The sequence below is a fragment of the Cygnus olor genome, chromosome 5 (assembly GCF_009769625.2).
Source record: "Cygnus olor isolate bCygOlo1 chromosome 5, bCygOlo1.pri.v2, whole genome shotgun sequence".
Lineage (NCBI taxonomy): Eukaryota > Metazoa > Chordata > Aves > Anseriformes > Anatidae > Cygnus > Cygnus olor.
In genome coordinates this window covers 32,009,516-32,034,139 of record NC_049173.1, presented here as the reverse complement: position 1 = coordinate 32,034,139, position 24,624 = coordinate 32,009,516, and the positions used below count along the sequence as shown (strand labels likewise).

General features: G+C 47.4%; 2 protein-coding genes across 6 annotated transcripts; one reads left to right on the top strand and one right to left on the bottom strand.

Moving 5' to 3' along the window:
- Positions 1 to 422: 422 nt before the first annotated feature.
- On the bottom strand, positions 423 to 6,149 carry BET1L (Bet1 golgi vesicular membrane trafficking protein like). Of its 2 annotated transcripts, none has more exons than XM_040560072.1 (4): positions 5,963 to 6,149; positions 5,103 to 5,194; positions 4,259 to 4,315; positions 423 to 2,653 (listed from the first exon to the last, which is right to left on the bottom strand). In XM_040560072.1, exons 1-4 carry the CDS (start codon positions 5,979 to 5,981, stop codon positions 2,486 to 2,488), a joined length of 336 nt encoding a protein of 111 aa, XP_040416006.1. In that variant the 5' UTR covers positions 5,982 to 6,149; the 3' UTR covers positions 423 to 2,485. The 2 variants fall into 2 exon arrangements, with proteins under 2 accessions (XP_040416006.1, XP_040416007.1); XM_040560073.1 differs by lacking the exon at positions 5,963 to 6,149 and adding an exon at positions 5,467 to 5,781.
- A 233-nt stretch (positions 6,150 to 6,382) lies between these two features.
- On the top strand, positions 6,383 to 21,488 carry RIC8A (RIC8 guanine nucleotide exchange factor A). 4 transcript variants are annotated; one of them, XM_040560056.1, is made up of 11 exons: positions 6,383 to 6,527; positions 7,836 to 7,935; positions 11,499 to 11,546; positions 13,792 to 14,406; positions 15,044 to 15,138; positions 15,962 to 16,112; positions 16,957 to 17,052; positions 17,320 to 17,464; positions 17,922 to 18,066; positions 19,201 to 19,320; positions 20,226 to 21,488. In XM_040560056.1, the coding sequence occupies exons 2-11, from the start codon at positions 7,852 to 7,854 to the stop codon at positions 20,344 to 20,346; spliced, it is 1,620 nt and encodes a 539-aa protein (XP_040415990.1). In that variant the 5' UTR covers positions 6,383 to 6,527; positions 7,836 to 7,851; the 3' UTR covers positions 20,347 to 21,488. The 4 variants fall into 4 exon arrangements, with proteins under 4 accessions (XP_040415990.1, XP_040415991.1, XP_040415994.1 ...); XM_040560057.1 differs by lacking the exon at positions 6,383 to 6,527 and adding an exon at positions 7,313 to 7,651; XM_040560060.1 differs by lacking the exons at positions 6,383 to 6,527; positions 7,836 to 7,935 and adding an exon at positions 11,326 to 11,346.
- Positions 21,489 to 24,624: the final 3,136 nt, after the last annotated feature.

Sequence of the window (24,624 nt, the reverse complement as noted above, 5' to 3'; positions counted from 1 at the left end):
ATTCATACTCGTGAATTGTCTCAGGTACGGCACTTTCTCAGACTATTTACTGCTGGGGGAGGCTATTTTCCAGCATGCATACACGTTATACATTCTCAGGTTTTCCAAGAACTTCCAAATGGTGCAGTTCTAAGTTTCAGAGGGTTAAGCATGGTTATGTGGTGCTTTCTGATACGAGTGTGCTGCTGCTTCCTGATAAGAGATTCCGTACACAGATAAATCCTCGTGATGGAAATCACTGCCTGGCAGTGCTGACACATGGCAGCCGCTGTTCCAGCCCCACGCTAGCGCCTCACGTCAACACCGACAAGCAGGGCATGGGCACCAGCCAGAAGAAACAGGCCAAAGCGGCCTGAGATAGGAGCCTGGGGCAAGGCCAGGAGCTGGAGGAGAAATAAAAAAACACAACACATGGGCAAAGAAAAGTAAAACCAGGTCTTTATTTACAACAGCTAAAGCAAACTGAAGTGGCCACCATCATGAAGACCAGGCTGTTCCAGTGGCCTTTCACCAGAAGCCATCCGCTTCTGAAATCAAAGCGGTCTGTCAATTCACCCATCTTTCCTCCAAACAGAGAAATTGCTGGGAGCTGCCACATTTAACAGAGAAGCAGAAATAAGAACCAAAGTCCTTGATGCCTCCATTCCTACTCTTCTTCCCTGCACATTCTTCCTCAAACTTGGAAAAAAAAAAAACACCTAAACTAGTCCCAGTAGTGCTTGGTTGGCATTTTGGCACAGCTGAACAAAGGACACCACCATCTGTTTCCAGATCTGGACCCGGATGAGTACAAGGGGAAAGAAATTGCTAAGTGATTCCAGGACAAGGCCAAAGGAAATATCTAGCCAATACGGGCTTGTTGGGGAAGAAGAAGACTGTGAAACCAGAGGGGGAATGCTTTAGTCCTGCAGAGGTCAGAGGAGGACAAGAAAATCAAATAAGCAAAGACTTTGAACAGCAAATCTCAGAACACATAGGCACTTGGTACAGAAAACAGACAAAATGAAACAGTAGCTTTGTATAGCTGCTTTGTAAAGTGAAAAGTTTATAGATCGGGAAGCTTATACAGTGCAGGTTTGTCTGGAGAGAAAGCTTTTTTTATTTTCCTCTCACCCAACAGGCACAGTATTTTTAAAGTTACAGATTTCTTAACTCCAGTTAGAGGCAGACTTAAATAATTCAGCCCTGGAAGAATACACTTGGGGTCGTGATGCCTGTGTGAGATGCTGGTCAGCCCAATGATGGGACAGAAGGGTGAAGGGAACTTGCAGTTCCCAGCTACTGCACTCCCAGAGTGCTCCAGAGGACAGGAAATCAAGCATGCACTGCATGTTGATTGGGAACAACTGTTTTGTAAACAAAACTGGTGGGGATGTGCTTTGCCATGTCTGACACAAGCATTGCAGTCAGGAATCTGCAAAGCTCTGTGAAAGGCAAAGCGAGTTAAGAGTTTCTTAGGTTACCTTCCATGTTAATAAATAAATCCATTAACTTTCCAATCAAATCTTTCCTTGACCTACCACCACCCCAACAGCATGGTTTAGGAGTTTAACCTGACCTCAACCTCTGCTTTTATTTGCAATGTCTTTCCAAAGCACTCTAATACCAGGGTACTGGAATACCTGAAATAAAGTGTAATGAGGCCATAATCAGCTTCCTCTTTAATTTTCTTAAGACCTTTTACTATCAGAGGTTTTTTTACACTGCTTTAATGGTCTAAAGGAGTGCGTTTGCAAGTGTATGGGAAGGTAGTGGAGACTACCTTCCCTACACTATGTGTGTGCAAATCAAGGCAGCCTATGGACTTTGGTCCTTCTTTCCTGCAGGGTCCATCCAAAGTTTTACCTCATCAACTTTTCACTGCAACAATTAGAGAATATCAGGGTTCGGAGTTAATGCTGATTTCATTTCAAAGCAGTACAGATTTCACTTCATCCCAGCGACACCAAGGATATTAACAGGTCTCTGAAGCAAGGGGAAACTGAGACCAGGTATCAGCTTAGAGGCCAATTGGAGTAAGTCACATTCATACTTCTGAGGTTTATAAATCAGCATCCTAAATTTTGCAGCTTCCAAAACTCTGCTGATTTATTGAACTTCTGAGTATTGACAACTCTCTGGATTTATCAGACACAACTTTTCATGAGCCTAGTATCAAATATCAGTAAGGGAGGTAAGACAAAAGTGGCCCTTAAAAACAGGCTGCCAGCCATGGACAACTAGGCAAGAGATAAAGTCTTAAGCATTAACAACATCAAAATTGTGTTATACATCATAACCCATTTAGAATGAAACATACTCATTTTATAAAGATACGTCGATGACCAGCTGGAACAATGACAAGAAGCTGGTGAAAAGTTGTTTAGAATGTCTGTCTGGAAAGTCTCAGGGATCCCACAACAGGACAGACTTAGAAAGGTGACGAACGAGTCTGTCAATCATCACGTAGGTTTTGTTCTGTAAAACTGCCACACCAGAACCAAGATCAAGTTCCTGCTCTGGACACAAGATAGTAGAGGATGAAGAAAACAACAATCAGTCCTGCAGAAACAGAACAGAGTAACTTGCGATTATCCCTCCCAGACCGCGTCATGGTGGAGAAACGCTTCACGCTGCCAGTCAGCAGGCCAGTCACACTCATAAAATCTGAATCCTAAAGGAGAAAGAAAAAACAAATGGAGACATTTTAAACTGATGAAGCTGTCCCTGAAGAATTCCACTTCCTGGCTAAAAAATATCTGCAGAGGGAGCTGCACAGTAACGCCCATTTTTCCACACCCATCACATCCCTCTCAGAAGGTCCTTCCCCTCCTGTGCTCAGGCTCCAGGAGCAGCACCATTCCCACAGCGCTCAAAGCACAGAAAAAAGGACAGGGGAAGTTCTGTTCCAAATGTAAAACAATGTGTGTGCCTCCTCTTTTTTCAGTCAGGGCCAAACCACCTGCTACTGGGCTGTTCAGTTGTTCCCATGCAGCTTTTTCTGCCTGGTGCAGCTTGCTAATGGCAACTCTACAAGTCAACGCTTCATCCAAAGGAAATGTCTCTACATGAAGCTAGAACCATTAATGCATACCAGGGCAGGATAAAAAGCATTGAGAAAGTGCAGTTCCTTTCTATTAGTTCTTTTTCTTCAGTATGGGACAGCATGCATGTGCAACTCCACCACGCAGTGGTTAAAAATTCCCTTATTAATGCAGTTCAGGCATTTTCGACTCCTGGTCTGTTTTCCTTACTCATGAACTACTTAAGAATTTCTGCTTATGTTTCTCTTCAAATATCTCAAAACCACCTCTGTTCTGGAAGCATATCATCATGCTGAATAAGGGCTTCTACTTTAAGATCTTTTGCCTTTACACCAATTCTCCATTTCTCTCCAATTCTCCATATTCCAATTCTCCATTCTTCTAATTTCCAGGCTGAGCAAATACCTATTTCAGATACTCCGACACTGTCAGCGTACTCTGCTATTAAGCTTCCAAGCTGAGCTCACACCTTTGACTCGGCTGATTTCAACACTACAATTACCTTTTCTCTGGATTCCACGTACCAGCTCTCCAACATCCAGCATGTGCAGAAAAGGCCCTCCACACAGCAGTGTTATTTCACTGATCTCTTTCTCCAGTCTCTGGGTTGGATTCCCGTCCTCTCACAATTCAGTTTATGAAATACCTTTCTCCTAAAAAGCCTCAGCAGGTAATCCCTTTGCTATAAGGATCTGCCATTCTGGCCTTTCCACAGTACATTGTGATTTTCCATCAGCCACCAAAGCTTTAGAGACAGATTACTCTAGAAAGTGATTTTGGTTTTACAAGGTGTTGTGTGTCAGAAAAACGACAGAACAAGGCACAGAACAACATGAGTAGGCCCAAAGCATCAGCCTTGCCCCTTCCAAAGACATCAGTGAACAGTCCTGACAGGTATTGTGTTACAGAGATTACAGTAAGTAACCCTGGCAGATTTATGCGTTACCCAAAATCACAGGAACAGCTGAGAAATAGACCTACCTCCCAGAATTAGCCACAGGGAGCAGCTCTTTAATTCCAGTAATGAGGTAATCTCCAGCTGTATTTCTGAATTGTGTTGTCCTACATCAGTCTTTCCAGATGCTAGATGCCCTGTTGCCCATTCGGACAATGCGATATTAGCAGTTGCTAAGTATCTAATGTTTAGTTATCAGTAAGCCCAAGTTAAGGTAACTGCTGAAAGCTAGCACAAAAAAAAAAAAACATGCTTTTTTAACATTTCATTGGTTCCATACCATGCCATCCAGGTAACGATTCTGTTCTTCAGCGTCTTTGTCAATATCCAGAGCCAGCTGCACAGGATAAGGGAGAAAATGGATATTAACAAACTTTTAACATGAAGATAGCCTGTAATGCATCCAGTGCTTGTAAAACCACTGTGTGCATTAGAATAGCAAGCCACTGCATCCCTGTCTCTTACACAAAAAGAAGAAAGCTTGTTCAGTACAGTGACAACACAAGATCCTCACTTCAGTTTCAGGCTGTTGGAACTCTTCAGCTCTGCAGTGCTGGAAATAAAGTTTGACTACCTGACATAAACGTAGGACAGGGGTATTTAGACATGACAGCAGAAATTCAGTCTTCCCTTCTACAAAAATGAGTCACTGATTTCTACTAAGCTCTAAATCAAAACATTCGATGTTAGTAAGAGCAAATTAGCATCAGTAACACTAAACACAGAGGTGCCTGAATTTTTAGAAGTAATTTACCCATCTTTTTATTATTACTTTTTTCCTGAGACGTGCTTAGCAATACTCCTCCGTGCACCTTTAAGGTTTTTCTCTGTGCCTAAAACTTCCCTAAATGTAACTAAACCCACATAATTCCCAATAGATCATGGAATCACAGAGATGACATAGCTAAACCACAAAAGTGAAGATTCACAAAGTCATCCCTTGCATTTTACTAGTAAGTTAACTATCACATCGCCACAACATTCTCTAAAAGTCATTAGTACATAGGAAGCCCTTCGTGTTAACCACACATTTGCACCTCCTTAGAGACTCTACAAGAAGGAGGAACTACGGAGCTAACAGTCCTTCATTCACTGTACCATCTGATGTGAACTCTACAACTCACCGACTTCAGCCTGGTGACCTTGTTAGCTAGACTGTCTGCCATACGCTTGTTCTCCACATCCAGCATATCCTCCACACCACTTCCATTCTGACCTGGGGAAAAGAAAAAGAATGAGTTTTATCAGTCTGACACAAGGAACTGCATGTTTACTCAATCAATGTGGTGAGTCTCAGTGCCCAGCTGGTGGCTGGCTGCCCTGACACTCCCAACGGGGCCATCAGAACCTGCCCACATCCACGTCCCACATCCACCCACCACCCTGAGAGCACTGCACCATGAAACGTTCCTAACCTTTTTTGACAAAAACGCACTGAACCGTCCCCACAACAGACCACGGAAGAGAGAAACAAATCCTGAAACGCACCAAAAACTTTAACCACGGCCAACAGCTCTAAGAAGTGCAGATTTTGTGCCCCAACACTGTGTGACTCTACAGACACCTCCAGCGTTGTCCCACATATGGAATTTGGGGGGAAATAAATTCAGCACCAGGAACTTCACGGTGTAAATCCTTTCCAGGCATTCCAGACATGCCTCCTGCCAAGGTGTTACGGGAGACGGCCATTTCCCCCCAGCACCGGCCCCAAGAGAGGGAGAAGCTCAGCTCTTCCCGCTGCCATGTCACGCAGTGAAGAGACAAAGGGATGAGTGGTGTCGCCGACAATGTCGCCGACAACGCCCCGAGTCGCATCCCCTACCCCAGCCCTGATGCAGCGGGAGCTGTTCCCAAATGGCGGCCAGAAGCGCCCCCTTTCCCCTCACCCCCAATGGCGGCAGGGGCGCTCCCCTCGCCCCCAAATAGCGGCGGGCAGCTCCCCCTCGGCCCGTGGCTACCGCCGCCAGCCCCCCCTTCCCCTCACCTCGTCCCCACTCCGCCATGGCGGCTGCCGGCCCCAGCAACTCGCAGGCGGAGCCCCGCCGGCCCCCGCCTCCAGAAAATGGCCGCTGAGCGCCATCACCGCCCCCTGCCGTGGGGCTCTTTGGTAGTTTTGGGGGCTGTGCGGCCCTTTTGGGGTCCCTTCCTGGCCCCGTGTGGTTAGAAGAAGTTTAGGTTGCATTTTCTCCCAGGGTTACGAGCTTTTCCCAGAAGGAGCTCGCCTGCGACTGGTAGCCGCAAGGTTTAGCAGTTTCCTTCTCCCTCGGTGCTCCGTGCTTGTGACACCTCCAGACCAGCCCTAAGAGGTGGTGGCGCCGTGTTCCCCCCCCCCAAAAAACCCAAACGCTGCTCGGTGAAGCCTCCACGGCTCCTTCCCCTCCGCCTCCGGTGCACGGAGGAGCTCGGGGGAGGGCCGGGGCCGGAGCCAGGAAACGCGGCAGGAAGCCGGGGCGGCGGGGAGGAAGGTGCCGGGGCTTCCCTCCTCGCCGCTGCCCGCCCCCAGAGGGCCGAGGCGCCCCCCTTCTGCTCGGCTCCGGTGTGGAAAGGAGGTATGAGGAGGGAGCTGAGGGACAAAAATAAAATTAAAAAAATAAATGAGGGGGTTACGGTATGCTGTGAGCTGCTCCTGCCCCCTGAAAAATAGAGGGAAGTCACTCCGGGTACCCAAGTCTGGCAGTGCTAGCGATGCCTGTTGTGGATGAGCTGCTTCTCCTGCTCTTGTGGCCCAAGGCTTGGCGTTTTGTTGGGTTTCTAGATGCAGGACTTGCCCTCAGCCCTGAAAAGTCCCCCCTTTGGCTGTGTTGGGGCAGGGAGGGGGGATAACGTGATGCTGCTCTCAGCACAGAATGATTTTCAGGAGCAGAGTCGTATCTTGTGATTACATGCATCCGCTGCCCAGCCAGGCTGTGGAACATGGCACATAGCTCCACAGAATCTAAACAGATGTACGAGCTCATGTTTGTACTGAAATTTTGTTCTATATTCCATGATTAGGAGTTACTTTTCAGCACTGCGGACTTGCCTGGCTGTACAAGCTGTTAAACTTTTGCCTATTTTAAAAATAATGATTATCTCTGTCATTATGTGCATCTGCTCATTTACATTATTATCACGAAGTGCATTATACTCTGTAATGACACACAGATTTGAGCCAGGGAGGCCAGCCATCCGCCGTATGTGCATTTTTACCCCCCTGTGCAGTGTATCTGCCGTAATCTGGTACGTGGTCTGTCTCAGGCATCGAGTGTCCCAGCACACAGAGCAGTGAATGCAACAAAATCGGAATTCCTTTCTTTTCACCACCTTAAAAGGTAGCTCCACCTTAAAGCAAGCCCGGAGGTGCTTGCCTAACCGTTTGGCTTTCCACTCTATCTCTTTTTACTCCACAGCAATGTTTCTGGATTTATTTTTTTGTTGTTCTGTGCGGTAACAGAAATCAGGACAGCCAGGGGAGGAGGAGGAGGCAGGGAGCTATTTCAGGGAGCTGCTGTTATCTGTTCTCTGTTAATCCCCTGGCTGGGAGGGGGGAAGGTTTTTCTGAGTGCTTTACTGGAAGGGCATATATTAAACATTGAAAAGCAAAGAGAGGAAGAGGATTAAAGGGAGAGAGAGGAGCCTGGCTGCTGGTTGTACTTGGGTTATCCATCTGCTCTGCTTTTATGGATGCAACAGAGTGAGCAATTTCACTTGGAATTTTTTTTCTGGTTTTGGTTTTTTTTTTCCTCCTCCTTCTTTTCCCCACCCCCTTCTCACTCCCTCTCAGATCTCTGTGTGTTGAGGTACCTTTGCATCACTATTATCCAGGAACCCTGGAAGCCCCCTCACTCCCCTTCTTCTCTGTTTCACCTCTGTTGTAGCTAAGCTGTTGAGATAATGGAGCTCAGGAGTGTAGTAGCCACAGTGGAAAACGGGGAGCAAGACACAGTCCTCAAGGTGCTTCAGATCTACAACCAGGAGGTGAGTGGGTATCAAACCTCTGCCTAATGTCAGCTTCTGTTTACAAGGCTGGAAGCAGGTTGGCCATGTTGTGGGATTTCTGTGCTACCCAGCTGTCCCCAGTCTGCCTCCTCTGAGCGCATCTGTCTGTGCATTACTGCCATGGAAATGTTACAGGCTGCCTTGTCTTTTACTTGCAGACTGCTTCTTCTTTGATGTTTTGCTATGAAGCATCTAAGTAGCCTTGCTTTATCTTGTGTCCTTGAGATACTGGAAGAAAAGCACATAGAAAGGATTTTCTTTATTATCCAGATTCTAAGTAAAACCTGGCAGGGAAATAATCATGGGTGTGAAGACCAAGTAGGAGGAGCTCTTTATATTAGGCAAGGTTTGGAGGTAATAAAACTCAAATCTAGGGAGGAGGTGCAGGTGAAATTGTGATTTGCAAGTAAAAGATAATTAGGGAATGACATGAATGGAGGCTGAAATTTGATTCAGGCACCTGGTCGGAAAGCTGACTATACAAGATAATGAATATAGAATATGAATAAGAATGGCTGGGAAGCAGAAATGGAAGTGATTCTAGCCTTACAGTGGCAAAAGGTTGTCTGTGGGGGTAATTTACTTTTGAAATAGACTCTGGTTGTCGGGAAAGTCTCTTTCAGAGGGTTTCCGCCAGGGTAGGGCTGCCCCTGCAGATCTATGTGACTCATTCTGCACCATTCTTAAGTAGGTGGGAAGTCAGTGGGGAAAACCTGTGAATGTTTTTGCACGAGCGTGCAATAAGGGGAAATGTACTACTATGTCCAACAGTCAGTTTTGAAATAGGAGAAATCTTAGCTAAGGGGTAGTGAGTCCCTGTTAAAAAGAGGTCAGCAGGATCAACATCACCTGCAGCAGCTGTAATGCTGGAGAAATTAGGAGAGCAAATGGCACTTGATGTGCAACCAGTCTGAGGCATCAAAACACAATATTTTCTGTAGAATTCCTCCAGCTGGATCCTTTGTCAGTGTATCGGGTGTCAGAAACTTGTGAGAATGTCAGTGATTTTGCTAGTCTGTTTGGAAGAAATGGAGCAAACGAAGAGAATATGAAACTGCAGATAAAATAAGCAAATTCCTTATGTAACTTTTTACTGCAAAAGCTGATGGTACTGTACCCTTTTCTGGGGGTATATGCTTTTTAATTCACTATTGAAGATGCAGTCAATTCCTGGTTGCCAGGAATAACTAGCAACATGGTCTAGTGGAAGGTGTCGTTGCCTATGGCAGGGGGGTTGGAATTAGATGATCTTTAAGGTCCCTTTCAACACAAACCATTCTGTGATTCTATGAATAAAATAAATCTAAAGCAAAAGCACAGGTATTGTGAAAATGTACGTAAATGAGATTACGGGAGCCTGCAAAGAGGATGAAATGGGAAGAGAACAAGTGCCATGGATGTCTGCAGAGCACATGGGTTCCAGGACTGAACTGCCAGTTCCTCATAACATGGTACAACAGCCTGTGCACAGATCAGATCACAGTGCTGAAGCACAAGAGGCCAGCCCCTGGCCCAGCACTACAGGAGTACAGCTGTCCTGCTTCTGCACCTGAAGTTTCTCAAGTGATGCATCAGCATCAGCTTGGGGGAAGCAGAACCATAAGGTGGTACGTACCACAGGAAACAAGCTCCGCTGTTCAGACATGCAGATGGGATATCAGTGAATTGCAGAAGCTCAAGAGAAGGACTAGCCCAGTGCATAACAATAATTGTTTGTGGTGAGACTAATTGTCATTATTGAGCAGCTCTGTAAGTGTGTGTCTGCAGTGTAACTCAGTAAAAGGTGATGGGGAGCACTAAGAAAAAAATAGAGAAATATGATATAATTATACCCCCATGTCTCTATCTGTATCTGATCAGGCTGTATCTATGCATACATAATTAATGTTTTCATAAATTTTAAATATTTTGATTCTCAGAAGCATTCCACATGTTCTCTTAGTATAGATCAGAATTGCATCATTGACTGGGAAGTGCTGCTTTTTACCAGGGACACTGGTGTTTTGTGCTGAGCAGTTCATGGGAAACCAATGTAGCCAGAAAGGAGACTATCCTCCTAGGCACAGCCACGAGACACACAGGAACATTTCATCTAAGCAAAGGACAGGTCTGTTTTATTACGAAAAAGGATGTAATGGAGGTGTAGAGAAATTCAGATTTCTTCCAAAACAGGCTCTGGAACTGATCTGTGCAGGAAATCAGACTTGACTGACAGTCCTTGTCTGTGACTTGAGACAACGTGTGGGATAAAAGGAAAAACTCCCTCGTGCTGTGTGGTTCACCTTTGGCGATCTCTGCCAGAAGTTAGGAAGCAAAGAAGGTGGAGAGGATGGCTGCTTTTCCTACCTGGTTCCAGCAACTCCTTCTTTGCAGTACTTGCTGTCAACCTATCTTATTGAAGAGGTTGTGAATTATTTGTGCATATTAACCATTCTTCAGTTCAGTTCAAGTGCTCTCTGATGCAAAGTCACACAGGAGTAACTCAGGCTGTGAGGTGCCACGTGGAGTGGGGTGTTTACCTATGTCTATCAGCTGTGTTTAAAGAACACGAGCTGAAAAACACTCTTACTTCCAGACATCGTAGGAACGAAGAACACAAGGATCTGTTTCCAAATAACAAGGAGAGGGTGCTTTCAGTCAGGAAAAGGAACAATAAATAAGAAGGGAAGAGGTGTGTAGGCACAGCTTGGTGGTGTCACTGAGGAGAGGAATTGCCCAGAGAAGCTGTGGATGCCCCATCCCTGGAAGTGCCAGGCTGGATGGGGCTTTGAGCAGCCTGGGCTGGTGGGAGGTTTCCCTGCCCATGGCAGGGGGGTTGGAACCAGATGGTCTTTAAGGTCCCTTCCAACCCAAACCATTTTATGACTCTTTGTTACAGACTGTTATGGGATATTTATGACGAATACTCACTTCACAGCTGCAGTATTTAAAAATAAGTCCATCCATCAGATGGGCACAGCTTTGGCCTGTGGCATTGAGCCTCCAACACAGAGCCAACAGAAGAGTGCAATGGGTATTATTCATCACAGATCTTTTTCAATGATGAAAAAGAAGCAGGGGCCCCTGGAATAGCAGGGATCTTGGTCAAGGAAAGCTATTCTGACCTGGCAGTGTGGGTCACAATGTCTGTGCTTTCCAAACCGGCTTCATTCCCTGCTTGTTGTGATGCCGGTAGTTGGAGTTGCTTAAGAAGGAACGATGTAGGAGAGGAAAGGCAGGCAGGAAGCAAAAACCTCAGAGGCAGGAAGCAAAAACTTCAGCACCAGGAAAGTTGTCCTTTTGTCTGGCTCCTCAGGAATTTCCACTGCTTGTTAAAAATGCTGTGAATATTACAGACCTCTCTAAGTGCTGTTGCACTCCTTGCCGTGCTGATTCCCTGCCTCTGTGCTGGTAGGCGACTGTTTCTGAGAAGACTTCTTTGCCTTCGCTTTCTTTTTTAGACCTGTTGCTTTCAAGCTGAATTACTTTTCCCTGGCTGAGGCAAACAGTTTTGTTTTTTAAACTATTACTTCATTTTAATTGTTTCTGTTCTGACCCCACAGAAATCTCAGTGCTTCACCTTTGACGATGAGGAACGGGAAGAGAGGAAGGTAGGCATGCTCTTTGCTTTCTTCCTTTTGTTGGAGGGGTAAATCTGCTGCTCTGCACTTGTGTCCAGCCGGGCTTGGTGGTGTCAGCTCCTTTGGGGAAAGAGATGAGTGGTTTTTTGAAAACTTGATAAAGTACCTGCACAGGGAATGGTGTGCTCAGGGCATCTGGCTCTAGTTTTTCCATCAGTAGATGATGGTTTAGGATAAATGTTAGCATCCTTCCAACATTAGCAAATGTTAGCATCCTTCCAACATTAGCATTTGGAGATGTGTATAGCCTCGGCCACAGGTGTACAAAAAATGTGATCCTTTGTATGGGTCTCAGTGGTACGAGTGTGCTGGACAAAAATCATAGCAACATGCACGCCTCTAGTGGGTGAGTGCTTTCACTGTGAGCCAGCTGCAGGATTTGACCAGGGCTGTATGTTAACAGACACTTTAAGCTGACATAATCTAGTGCTTAATGGACATAAACACCCCTGTCTGTTCACTTCCAGTCTTGCATTTCTCATGCCAGGGCTGACCTTTGCATGGCTGCACACTGAATATGCTTGGTGGGCTGATCTGCCAGAAAAAAAACCAACCAAACAAAACCCCAAAACAAACAAAAACTATTTTTCCTGGCTGATTTTACATCTGGATCAGTTTTGTGGTCCAGTTCATTGGTTGTTTGCACTACTGCCCGTGTTAGCACAGCAAGCATAGACAGGGCAATCAGGGTGAAAAACGGGACCTCTTTTGTCCTTGCCGTTGCCAGCTAATGCTAGCGTGAAGTTTTTCCAGCTGCAGCCTGACTCATGGTCAGAAGGTCGGAGCTCTTTGCCCTGCACTGACTTGCTGTTTGAGCTGGAGCGGCCGCGCAGGCTGTGAATTCAGGTGCAGAGCTAAGGTGCTCTACTTCTTGGGTGTCTGTCATCAAATATGAATTGGGCATCACCGTGTAATTCTGTGTGTTCGGTTCTTCTGAAGGTTTAGCTGTGGACACACGTGCTTTGAGATCTCTTTAGCCTGACTGAGTCAGAGGCATTGGTCACTTAGGAATACATCTTTAACTCCTGTGTCTGTCTCCTCTTATGGAAGGAGAAGAGGAATGACTGTACTTTCTTGATGCTCAAGGGTGTAATTGTGGGGCATAGTTCGTACGTTGAAGCTTTTTCAGTTCTTCCAGCCTCACATTAAGGGCTAAAATGTATGGTTCTTTCATTCCTTCCCTCATTCCTTTTATTACTATGAACTAGGATTGATTAGGTTGCGTTAATCCAGTTCACTGAATGATAGCAAACCTTGTAATCTTAAATTTCTTTGCTCCAATGATAGGCACAGAAAGACCTTTACTCTGATACCGTTATCGTTAGAGAGACCTAGTGAGATCTTCCCTCATCGCGGTATGATTGCTTGAGCAGTGGATTACTAGTGAAATGTGAAGTGTTGCTACATGTAGTTAAAGCCAAGCTTGGTTTTGTGAGGCATTACCTTTGCTCTCGTACGCTTCCACTGCTTGCCATCACATACAGTACTGTTAGCCACCAGGGTTAGCTTTTCAGCTGCTGTAAATTGGTGTTACTGGAGCTCTGCCAGTCTGTACCTGCTGAAGATCTGGGCTAGTAGGTCTCCAGACAGCCTTGAGATTTAGGGAGGTACTTGAATCTTCTGAGGTCTTTTCATTTCCTTTCCTACGATATCACAAACACTTCTGAACTCATTTAGTTCCTCTTCCCCTCCCGCAGCAGTTTTCTGATGCATCTCTCAAGCTCATCAGCCTGTTTCTGGAGCACCCAAGGCAGATGCCTCCCTAATCTTAAGGCTCTGGTGAGAGTGGACATCTGCTGTTGCCCTGAAGCTATGAAAAGGGGCTTTTTTTTGCCCGACTGTCTCTTAACTTAACGGAGCTGTCAAGTAAACTCTGTTAGCCTAAACCATCCTAACCACAGGTGAACCTCAAATAAGCAGTCATTCCTTAGGTCAGTAGCAGTAGCCTGTTGTACTCTCCCCCTTTGATCTGATACCATCTCCCAGTCATTCTTTGTCTCTTGCTGCTTGTCCTTGCTTGAATTGAGCTGGAACTGGATTCCAGAGCCAAATCGTTCCCGAATGCTGCCAAATGTGCACCTGAATCAGAGCTGGTAGCAGGTCCATGTCTAGATGATGCTCTCATCTTCCAGGGCAGAGTGTAACAGGGTGGTACCCTTGAGGGAGCGCTATGAAGTGTCAGCATGTGAGGCATTCTTTGTTTCCAACTGCACAGAAAATGGCCCAGCTACTTATCAAGTTCCTGGAAAGAGAGCTCCAGCCATCCTGCCAGGTCACCTGTTTGGAAAGCATCCGCATCCTGTCCCGGGACAAATACTGCCTTGACCCTTTCACCACCAAGGAAGGGTTGAAGACCCTCTCTAGGCACGCTGGCATTGATTACTCAGAGGAACTCATCCGGGAGGTCCCAGACTTGGATGTCATCCTGGAATCCCTCAAATGTCTCTGCAACATCGTCTTCAGCAGCCCTCGGGCACAGGAGCTGACAGCTGAGGCTCGGCTGGTGGTGGGCCTGGCCAAGCGCATCAAACTGTACAACGAGAGGAGCCTTCCTCACGAGGTCAAGTTCTTCGACCTGCGCCTCCTGTTCCTGCTGACGGCGCTGCGAGTGGACATCCGACAGCAGCTGGCCCAAGAGCTCAGGGGCATCGGCCTGATGACAGACACCCTGGAGCTGACTCTTGGTGTAAAGTGGATGGACCCCTACGAAGTTGCCACCGAGGAGGGACTTCTCCCACCTTTGCCTCGGCAAGAGACAGAGCGAGCCATGGAGATCCTCAAAGTGCTCTTCAATATCACCTTTGATTCCAGCAAGAGGGAGGTAGATGAGGTAAGCTCCTTGGTATTGCACCACACTACATCTGCGTGTTTCCAGGCTATGGCCTGACTACTCTTTTTCTCCTCTGCTTGCATTTCCTCGTAGTAGATACTAGCCCTCAGTTACATGTAAGGGTAGCAAGAGGTGTGTGTGTCTGGACCTTTTTCTGTAGTGCACTGCCTCTATCTGATGCATTAAGGCTTTTTCAGCATTAAAATCTGAAAGTTGGGCATTTTTCCCTCCTAATGACATGATTTGTTGCCCAAGTGGGAGAGCAGAGCCCCCAGATAACTCCTTTCTGGGTGAAAGGATGGCCTGTTGCCTTTTCACCTCTGGACAAGGTCAGAGGAAGGTTAGAATCGTTCTCTGATTCTAAGGTCTGATGGAGAGCGTCTCTGGTTAATCCATGGGCCTGCTTTTGGGCCTCTTCCAGCCCTTGTACTCAGTGTTGTAGAGTGATGGGAGAGGTATTGGGCAGCAGGAAGACTGTTGACATCAGCAGAGGAATCTGTAGCATATTTCCACTTAAACACCCTGCTGCCAGTTGTTGGAGGGAGGGATGGGAATGCGGGTTGCAGGGGCAGCAGGCTTTGGGGTGTGGAGGATCCCTTTTCCTGATCGAGGTTTTCATTTTCTATTTTGGGGCCAGGAAGATGCTGCTTTGTACCGGCACTTGGGTGCCCTCCTGCGCCACTGCCTCATGATTTCTGCTGACGGAGAGGACCGAACGGAGGAGTTCCACAGGTCTGTTAGATAACTAGATAATGATCCTCACAGAAACAGACCTGAAGCCTCCCCAGGGCAGGCCCTGCCTGACCTTGGCATTACCATCCTTTGCTTGTATGGTGATTGTTAAGGTCACTTCTGACAAACAGGCATCTTTGGTCCAGCCTGCAGGTTCCTCGTGCTGCTAGAATTCCGAAACAGCCCTGCCCTTTGCAGTCAAATTATGTGCACTGATACCACAGCCTCCTGTTTACAGGAGGAAATGTTTTGTCTGAGCCTGCCTGACTGCAAGGGTCATATTTAGTGTCGTGTGCCAGGTCTTTTCAATGGTGCTACCCACTTCAGTGAGCCAGAGCAGATCTATTCTGCCTTAATTAAAGAGTCCCTGGGCTGGCCTTAATTAACTGTCCGTCTCCTGAGCCATGCTGAGAAATTGTCTGTGCCACACTGCTAAGCTTTATTGATCCAGGGGTGTCAGTTTTGAGCAAGTGGCACCATCCTGTCCGCAAGAAGACCATGGTGGGAGGTATTCTGAACATTGTGTTGCAGTGGCCATAAGGATACGAATGAGTGATGGAGGTCCTAGGTACAACCTTTGGCCACCCAGGTTGGTCCTACTTGGCCTCTGTGTCAAGATCCATAGTTTCTCATTTGTCACTGAAGTCTTTTTGGACTTCTAGCAAGTTGTTCAGCTGTACAAAAAAGCAGTTTCATTTATTTTCATTCGCACTTCTCACACTCCTGGAAGTTAGTAATGAACCTTAATTTCTGGATAGCTGAAGAATTTCTATGAACAAAAATCCCCGATTGTGTGTTCACTTTTCTTCTTTCACGTGTTCAGCCATACAGTTAATCTTTTGGGCAACCTGCCCCTGAAATGTCTGGATGTCCTCCTGACCCCAAAAGTCCGGCCAGGCTCTCTTGAGTACATGGGTGTCAACATGGATGCAGTCAACATCCTGTTGGATTTCCTAGAACGCCGCCTCGACAGGGTAAGTTGAGAGGCTGCTGTGCAGAGTTCTTGGCTGCTCGTTTTCACAAGTTCACTGCAGGGCCCCTTCCCTGCATTCAGCCTTGAAAAGCCCAGCGCCAACACGTGTCAAAACCACAGGAGCACCAGCAAGGCACGGTTACTTTGGAGCTAGTGGTTTACAGAAGTGGCTGCTTTTAGCAGAAGCAAAACCCTTATAGTTGGTAGGACTGAAACAGTATCTGCGAACTGGGAGGTTCGCTGTGTCATTGCTGCTGCTGCCGGTAGTGAGATCGGTTGAGCAGCAAATGGTTAGCTGGGTGATTAAAATGTAAGTGCTCGGTTTCACTCGAGTAAATGGTGATTTGCTGGGCAGCTTAATGGTTTGGATGCAGCCAAATTGTTTGATGGGTTTTTCTGACACTCTCCAAGCAGGCTGCTGTCTGAGGACTGGCAGTCATGCTCTTATTTATCAAGACCATTCATCTTTCTTCACTCCTCCCGAGCCCCTTGTGCTCTTTTGGTCCTCTGCTTCTGAAAGCCTGAATTTGCATTATTACTGAGCTGGTGGTGGTTTGCAGTCTCTGGAGTTATTCCAAAGGTCCTCCAAATTTTACCACCGCACTTCTCTATGCTAGAAGCTCTGCACAACTATTTCTAGCACTGCTGCGCTGCAGAGCAGGACTCGGAAAGCCTGAAGAGTTAAGAGGAGTGGTGAAGCACTGAAACTCCTGTTGCAGAGGCTGGAATTGCCTCAGTGTCCATCTGTTTCCTTGCCACTCGGTACTCGTGATGTCTACCGCAAGCCAGAGAAATTGAACTCAGTGTGACTGACATGTTGCTCGTTTTTGTGAACGCTTCTCCAGGGACACAAGCTGAAGGAGAGTTTGACCCCTGTGCTGAACCTGCTGACTGAGAGCGCCCGAGTCCACCGCCAGACAAGGAAGTTCCTGAAGGCAAAGGTACTCCGTGGTTTCAATTAAAAGTCAACTAAAAGTCAAGTGATGCTGAACTGAGAGAGGGGAACAGCAAGCTGCCTAAATATTGCCATCCAAGGAGAGTATTAGGTTCTGGCATGTTGGGGGTTGAAGCCCATGATACCTACAGTGTTTTTTCTACTCACTCTGTGGGTTTATTAGATTTAATTGATTTGTAAAGTGCATGTACTTTTTTCCCTGCATGACCAGCTGTTCCAGCTCCAATGATCACCCTTCACTGTGGCCTTGTAGGTGCTGCCTCCGCTCCGGGATGTGAAGAATCGTCCGGAGGTGGGGAACTCGCTGCGGAACAAGCTGGTGCGTTTGATGACCCACATCGACACCGACGTGAAACACTGCGCAGCAGAGTTTCTTTTTGTGCTCTGCAAGGAGAGTGGTGAGTCACAGGGGCTTGTCGCGGGCTTTGGTGAGAGGGAGTCCTGGAGTCTGGCCTCTGGGCAAGTCAGAGTGTGGGATGGGTGGCTCTGCAGACACCAGGAACTTCTGTCTTCCCTTGGACTGGATGCATTAGATAGGGAAAAGAGTGGAGTTTCCAAGGGCTTGCTGTCTCTCCTGGCAGTGGTGACAGGAAGGCTCTGCTGGAGGACACCCTGACACCCTGGAGATAGCCTGACCTGCTTTCAGACTCCCCCCACACCTCGTGTGTGTTGTCCCTGCCGTTTCTGGTGCATGGTGTGGGAGCCTTGCTCCCTGTCACTGGCTGCACAGAAACACTGGCATTTCTGCGTCTCCATGGCCTTGAACCAATCTTGCTGTCAGAGCATGGAGGAGCAGGCGGGGCTGGAGGGGCAGGAGGGAAAACACAGGGTGGTCTGTCTCTGTCCTCCCTTTAGTGTCGCGGTTTGTGAAGTACACAGGCTATGGGAACGCAGCTGGGCTCCTGGCAGCGCGAGGCCTCATGGCTGGTGGTCGGGAAGAGGGAGAGTACTCAGAAGATGAAGACACCGACACAGAAGAGTACAAAGAGGCAAAACCCAAGTACAGAACTCTGCTCCCCTCTGTAGCACCCTTACTCCTACACCTCCTTCCCATTCCTTTGTCCCTTTTTTCATCTGCCTCCGTGCCACCTCCCTTGTGTTTCATGTGCAATGTTCCTTCTTCGTTATTTAAGTTTCACCGTTAGATGTGATGTTGTATTCCACTACCTTTACCATTTTTTGCGTGAAATATCTCTGTGGCCGAGCTACCCGTGGTGTGTGTGGTCACTGGTAGATAGATCCAGTCCCTACAGCTGGGCGCAGCCTCTAGAGCAAAGTAAATCTGCTCAGCCAGAGCCTGTTCTGCACCAGACCTGCTTGTGGTGTGCATGTGGCAGCATATCTCTAATCGGTATCCTATACACCTTTTTGGTATCACCACATAGAGGCAGGCTTTTACTGTGCACTGGGATATAGGGGATGAGGGCTTTCCCTGCTTGCAGCAGGGTTGAAAGTGCCAATTGCCTCTCTCCAGCTCCAGAGCCCTGTGCTGCTGGAGTGAATTTTTGATTTTTTTTTTTAATTTTTCTCCTTTCCTTGCTATTGGGTGGTGGTAATTCAAGGGTGAAATGTATGAAGGGAGAGCTGCAGAATTGTTCTCGACTGTGAGTCCCACACTTTCCAGCATCCCGTTAAATGTGGTTTACACTTTATTTTTTTATTCTTTTTGGTGTTAGTTTTTTGCCTCCTGACTTAAGGAGAGGGAAGATGTGTTGCCTCCCCTTGTGCACGTGGTTTAAAACTGCACAGTGGAATTGGCAGGATGGGGATTTCTCACCAGAGAAATGAGAGGGATTTGTAGCAGGGGAGGACTGTGTGTAGGACATACAGGAAGGGATCAGAATCAACATGTTGTTGCACTGCAATAACACAAGACCTAACCTAGGCAGCGAGACCAGAGGGCACTGGTTTGTGGCAATTACAACCAGCTCTGCCAGTGCATGCCTCTGCTCAGTATAGGTAAAGAGAGTTTTTAAACAGCCTTCTTACCTCGGTGCTTCACCTCCCTCCTTTGCCACCCTGCCACCTCCCTTGTTTCATGTGCAATGTTCCTTCTTCGTTATTTAAGTTTCACCCTTAGCTGTGATGTTGTATTCTTCTACCTTTACCTTTTTTCTCACCATTCTTCTTGTAGCATTAACCCTGTCACGGGACGTGTTGAGGAGAAACTCCCCAACCCCATGGAAGGGATGACTGAAGAGCAGAAGGAATATGAAGCCATGAAGTTAGTCAACATGTTTGACAAATTGTCCAGGTACTAGAAGATCGTGTGTAGGCATGTCTGTATTAACACCTGGGTGCCTGTAATTTACATTTGTCGCTGGCCTTGGGAATGCATTCGAAGAAAGGCATCTGCAAACTGAAGGGACATAAGGCAGTGGGAGAGATACATGGAGAAATATTTCCAAATTTCCTTAGGCCAGGTGCTGTTACATCTAGGGGAAGGCATTGCAAGCCCTACAGACTTCTTCGGTCCTATGGCTTGCCATGAAATCCCCGTACATGCCTACGGTGGGTTTCCAAGCACTTGCCACCTCCCCGGGGTTGGCTGAGTGCTAAGTAGCAACAGCAGCCACGGTCCTAGCAAGGCCGCTCGGTAGGAGATGGCATTCTGGGGACACATGGCAGCTAGTGCCACCAAGTCCCCTTCCCTGCAGGAATGCTTTCTCCAGTCATCTTCCATCCATCGTTAATTGGCATCGCAGGGAGGAGCCCAGGATCTGCCGAGAGTGTTCTGACCACCCTGCAAGGGTGGGAGGGAGAAGGGCAGCGCGCTTTGTGCACGCAGTTCCATCGTGTGCTAAAGGGAGGGGAACAGAGGCTGATGCCAGCGTTGCTTTTCCTCTGGCCATCCTGTACCACGGAATGGGACCCTAAAACCTGAATCTTTTCCAAGGAAACAGAATTGCAACACCTGAGGGTGTTCCTTCTAGCCATTGCCTCTCAGTGCCGGAGGTCTCACAGCTTTAACTGTCCTCGTCTTTACAAAGGGATTCTTGCTCTTCCTGCGGGCTCAGGGTTGTTCTGGGCTGCCTCATGGCAGTTTGCACGGGCCCAACGTTCCTGCTGTAGGATGTGTCTGTCTCTGCAGTAAATTCTGCTGTAAATTTCTGCTGTAAATTTGTGTTACCTTCCCCCCTTTCTCCTCCCTGGCTGCAGAGAGCAAGTCATCCAGCCCATGGGCATCACGCCGAGCGGCAACCTGGCCCCCATGGAGAACGCCATCCGTGATATGGCTGACGAGAGGTCATCATCTGACTCAGACCTGGGGCTGGACTGATCCAGACCTCTTGCCCCAGCCTCAGAGCTGGGGAGCCTCTCTCCGTTCTCCCTTCGGAACTGGTGCTTCACCCAGAGGCTAGTACTGGGCCAGGACTCTCCCTGTGGTGTCTGAATCCAGCCTGGACCCTCACAGTCCACAGGGAAGAACACCTCCTGCCTCCTCCCCAGCTCCATAACCACCTCTCCTTCCAGGGGATCGTCACGGCCTGGCTCTACCTTGGTCTCTCCCATTGGCAGCTTTGAGGATTTCACACTCCAAATTGCTTCCAGGACTTTTCAGTAGGATTTTTTTTTAAATATGTGATGCTTAGGAAAAAGGGTTGGGGGGGGGGAAATCTTTCTGTCATACCATCAGGGATCAGTAATCCGCAGAGCATCTTGTGTATGTGCTGACACTTGTGTGGCTGCTTGTTAGCAGCATGTACGTGTCCCTGTGTGTACGGTCAGCCTGACGTGGGGGGAGCTGCTCCCTGGGAACGTGGGGCTGCAGGGGAGGAGTGTGAGGAGTTATTCACCATGGTTTTGGGGAACGGTGTCTGCGGAGTGCCTCAGCATCGTGCGCCCATTTCCTTAGCAGGAAGCTGTACGTGTGTGCGCGCTACGTGTGGCAGTATGAGTGACTGTGTCTGTGCAAGCAGGGCTGCGTGGACGTACGCGTGTGTCCGAGGGGAGCACTGGTGTGTGTGCTGTGGGGAGCAGGCAGGAGGGGAGGCCTTTGTGACATTTCCAGCATTCCCATTGATCACAGGAAAGAAACTCGCAGGTGGCTGCCAGCAACGCTCTGATATTTAGTCTGTGGCATTGTGCAATGTTCCCAATGCCACAGAGTTTAGGTTTTGGCATTATCAGCCTTTCCCAATCTCACGCTTTCTGAATGAAAGGCCAAAATATGTGCTTTGTGTGCTGCCTCCTCACCTGCCTTGGCTTTCCCATAGACCCACTGCTGTTTGCACCCAGGGGCTGGTGTTGGTCTTGTCCTTTGCCATGGCTTAGACTTCTTTTTTCCTTTTTTTTTTCCTTTTTAAAGAAAAATGTTTTAAAGAAAATATTCCTGTTTGTCTTATACTAGGAGTTCCAAAACTTATTAGCACAAATAGGAATGCAAACATGATGCTAGAATAAAGGAAACCTTCTGACGAATTTGCACATGGCAGTGATTCATCAAACGTGGTATCTCTGAGCAAGTAAGGAAATATCTTTTTCTAATTAACACATGGTTCTGCTCCAGCCACCCTGAACTTTAGTTTTATTTGGGAGGTAAAATTGCAGCATTAAAATGAAGCTAAGTCAGAACCTCTCACTGTACCGCAGCCGCTAAATATATCTGAGTGGGGCAATCTGAATTTAATCCTCAAGCTTCAGTCCTTAGTTTACAAAAACAAACAAACAAAACTTAGCCCCCCCCCTTTTTTTTTTTCATTAGAATAGTTGAGTTGGAATGGACTTATGAAGATCAAGTCCAACTGCCTGACCATTTCAGGGCTAACCAAAAGTTACAGCATATTATTAAGGGCATTATCCAAATGCCTCTTGGACACTGACAGGCACGGGGCATCAACCAGCTCACTAGGAAGCCTGTTGCAGTATTTGACCACCCTCACGGTAAACAAATGTTTCCCTACCCAGTAGGAACCTTCTCTGGTGCAGCTTTGCGCCATTCCCACGTGTCCTGTCATTGACTACCAGGGAGAAGAGGCTGGCACCTCCCTCTCCACTTCCCTTCCTTAGCAAGTTGCAGAGAGCACTGGGGTTGCCTCTTGGCCTTCTCTAGAACAGATGAACCCAAGTGTCCTCAGCCTGTCCTCACTGGTTGTGCCTTTCCAACCCTATTACCAGCTTTGTTTCCTTCCTCTAGAGGCTTTCAGGTATGTTAACATCCTTTTTATGTTGTGGAGCCTAGAACTGCACACAGTCTTCCAGGTGAGGCTCCGCTGACACTAAATGTAGTGGAGGAATCACCTCTTCTGACTGGCTGGCCATGCTGTGTTTAGTGCATCCCCAAATGCAGTTTGCTCTCTTGGCTGCCAGGGCACGCTGCTGGCTCACGTTGAGCCTGCTCGACCAGCACCCCCAGATCCTTCTTCTGCAGAGCTGCTCACCAGACCAGTTGTCTCCCATTCTGGACTGTGTCAGGCATTACTCCATCCCAGGTGAAGAACCTGGCATTTACCTTTGTTGAATGTCACACTGTTGCTGATTACCCAGTCCTCTGATGTATCTAGATCCCTCTGCAAGGCCTCTCACTCCTCCAGGGAGTCAACAGTGAACTGGGAGTAAACTCTCGGTTTAGTATCATCAGCAAACTTGCTGAGGATGCATTCCACTCCTGCATCCAGATCCTTGATAAAAATGTTGAGCCCTAGAACTGAGAGCTGGGGAAACACTGCTAGTGACCAGCCCCCAGGCAGATGTAGCTCCATTCACGACAACCTTTGAGCTCTCCCATTGAGCCTGTTCATCGCCCAGCATGGCATGAACCTGTTCATCTCACAGCTGGACAATGTGTCCAGACGGATGCTGTGAGGGACACTATCAAAGGATTTACTAAAGTCCAGGAAGGTTATGTCCACTGCCTTCCCTTCAGCCATCAAGTGGGTGATGCTGTCACAGAAGGAGAACAAATTATCAAGGCAGCACTTTCCCTTGATGAACCTGTGCTGACTATGCCTGACAATGGCTTTGTCCTTTAACTGCCTCTCAGTAGCACTCAGGGCAGTCTTCTCCCTAACTTTTCCAGGTACTGAGGGCAGACTAACAGGTCTGTATTTTCCTGGGTCTTCTCTTGTGCCCTTCTTGTAGATGAGTATAACATCGGCTGGCTTCCAGTCAGCAGGCACCTCCCCAGACTCCCAAAACCTTTGGTAAAATTGTTGAGAAAGGTTCATCTGTTACATTCCCTAACTCCTTCAGTACTCTGGGGTGAATCCCATCAGGCCCATGGACTACTGACCATTCAGCTGATACAACTGGTCCCTTGTAATTTCAGTGGCTGCAGAAGAAATGTCACTACTCCCCCAGTCATGGTCTTCCAGCTCAAAGAATTGGGCAGCCCAAGATCTATCATTAATATTGAAAACTAAGGAAAAAAGGCATTAATGCCTCTGCCTTTTCCTTATCCTTGCTTGTAAGGCGACCATCTTTGCCAAGTATCAGTCCAATGTCTTCCTTAGGTCTCCTCTTGCTGTTGACATTCTTATTAAAAAGCCTTTTCTGATGTTGATTTGCCCCTTGTGCCTCACAGCAAGCAGCTGTTTACAGGACTGTTCTTCATCTCCTTCGCAAATGCTCTGTATTGGTTGAAAATCCTGCACACCAGCTCTGTTTTCTTTTTGTGCAACAGGGATTTGCTGCTCAGCCTTTGCAGCAGGACGTGAGACGATTTGGGTCCAGGGAGGCTGCAGCTGAGGGCAGCAGGGGGGAAAAGAGGGTTTGCAGTTGTTCCTGCCCGTGTGTATTTAGGAATCAGTGCTTGCTTTTGTAAGGCTGTCTATGCATGGAGAAAAGCTGAAAGAATGCTTCGTAACTGCGAGGTTAGTTCTTCAGCGTGATTATGACTTTTTTTTTTTAGCAGTTATGATTAAAGTTACAGATTCTCCCAGGGGTGTACAGTGTTTATGTGAAACTGACCCACTGAAATTCGTGGATAGCTTTGTCATGAGAATAGCTTCAGCAGGTCACAGCTGGAGCCTTCAGGCCAATTGCATCGCCCTTTTTTTTTGTTTTGAGTAACAGGAAGAAAAAATTACACCACCAAACAAACAGAAAACCACCACCCTAAATCTTCTACATGAAAATGCAGACCTCTGATCTCTTTCTAGCTGGTAAGGCTCTCAAGCTTTACATGCAAAAGAAAAGGGTTTGTTTGTTTGTTTTTTAATGCAACACTTGCGCTATTCTTGTATTCAAATATCCTGCTTAAAGCCATGATGAGCCCTGATTTCAAAAGTGCCAGTGCAGGCGGGGGCTGTGCTCACCACAGGCCGCTTCTGGGTAAGCAGCAGGGTACGGTCTAAAAACAACACGTCTAAAAGCAACGCATTCCCTTCATTTTCACCGTGAAGCCGTGTGCCACGAGGCTTCTAGTGCTCTGCAAAGTGGGAACAACCCCTCTGCTTTTACTGATGCTGCACATTCAAATGCACCCACTGGGATCCTGGCTGCGAGAAGGACCACGCCGATATATTTGAATCGCACATTTGGATAAACAAGTCTGTTCATCTGGCTGGGAATTTGTTCAAGCCTTTTCTCTAGGAAGCTGTTAGGACACCACACAAAT

Excerpts from the sequence above, each read along its gene's own strand:
- BET1L (XM_040560072.1), bottom strand. Across the intron at positions 4,316-5,102 it reads AGGTCACCAGGCTGAAGTCG|CTGGCTCTGGATATTGACAA; the intron begins GTGAGTTGTAGA and ends TATCCTGTGCAG. Across the intron at positions 2,654-4,258 it reads ATCGTTACCTGGATGGCATG|GATTCAGATTTTATGAGTGT; the intron begins GTATGGAACCAA and ends TTTCTCCTTTAG.
- RIC8A (XM_040560056.1), top strand. The coding sequence starts at position 7,852 with ATGGAGCTCAGGAGTGTAGTAGCCACAGTGGAAAACGGGGAGCAAGAC. Across the intron at positions 16,113-16,956 it reads TAGAACGCCGCCTCGACAGG|GGACACAAGCTGAAGGAGAG; the intron begins GTAAGTTGAGAG and ends ACGCTTCTCCAG. Across the intron at positions 17,053-17,319 it reads GGAAGTTCCTGAAGGCAAAG|GTGCTGCCTCCGCTCCGGGA; the intron begins GTACTCCGTGGT and ends GTGGCCTTGTAG.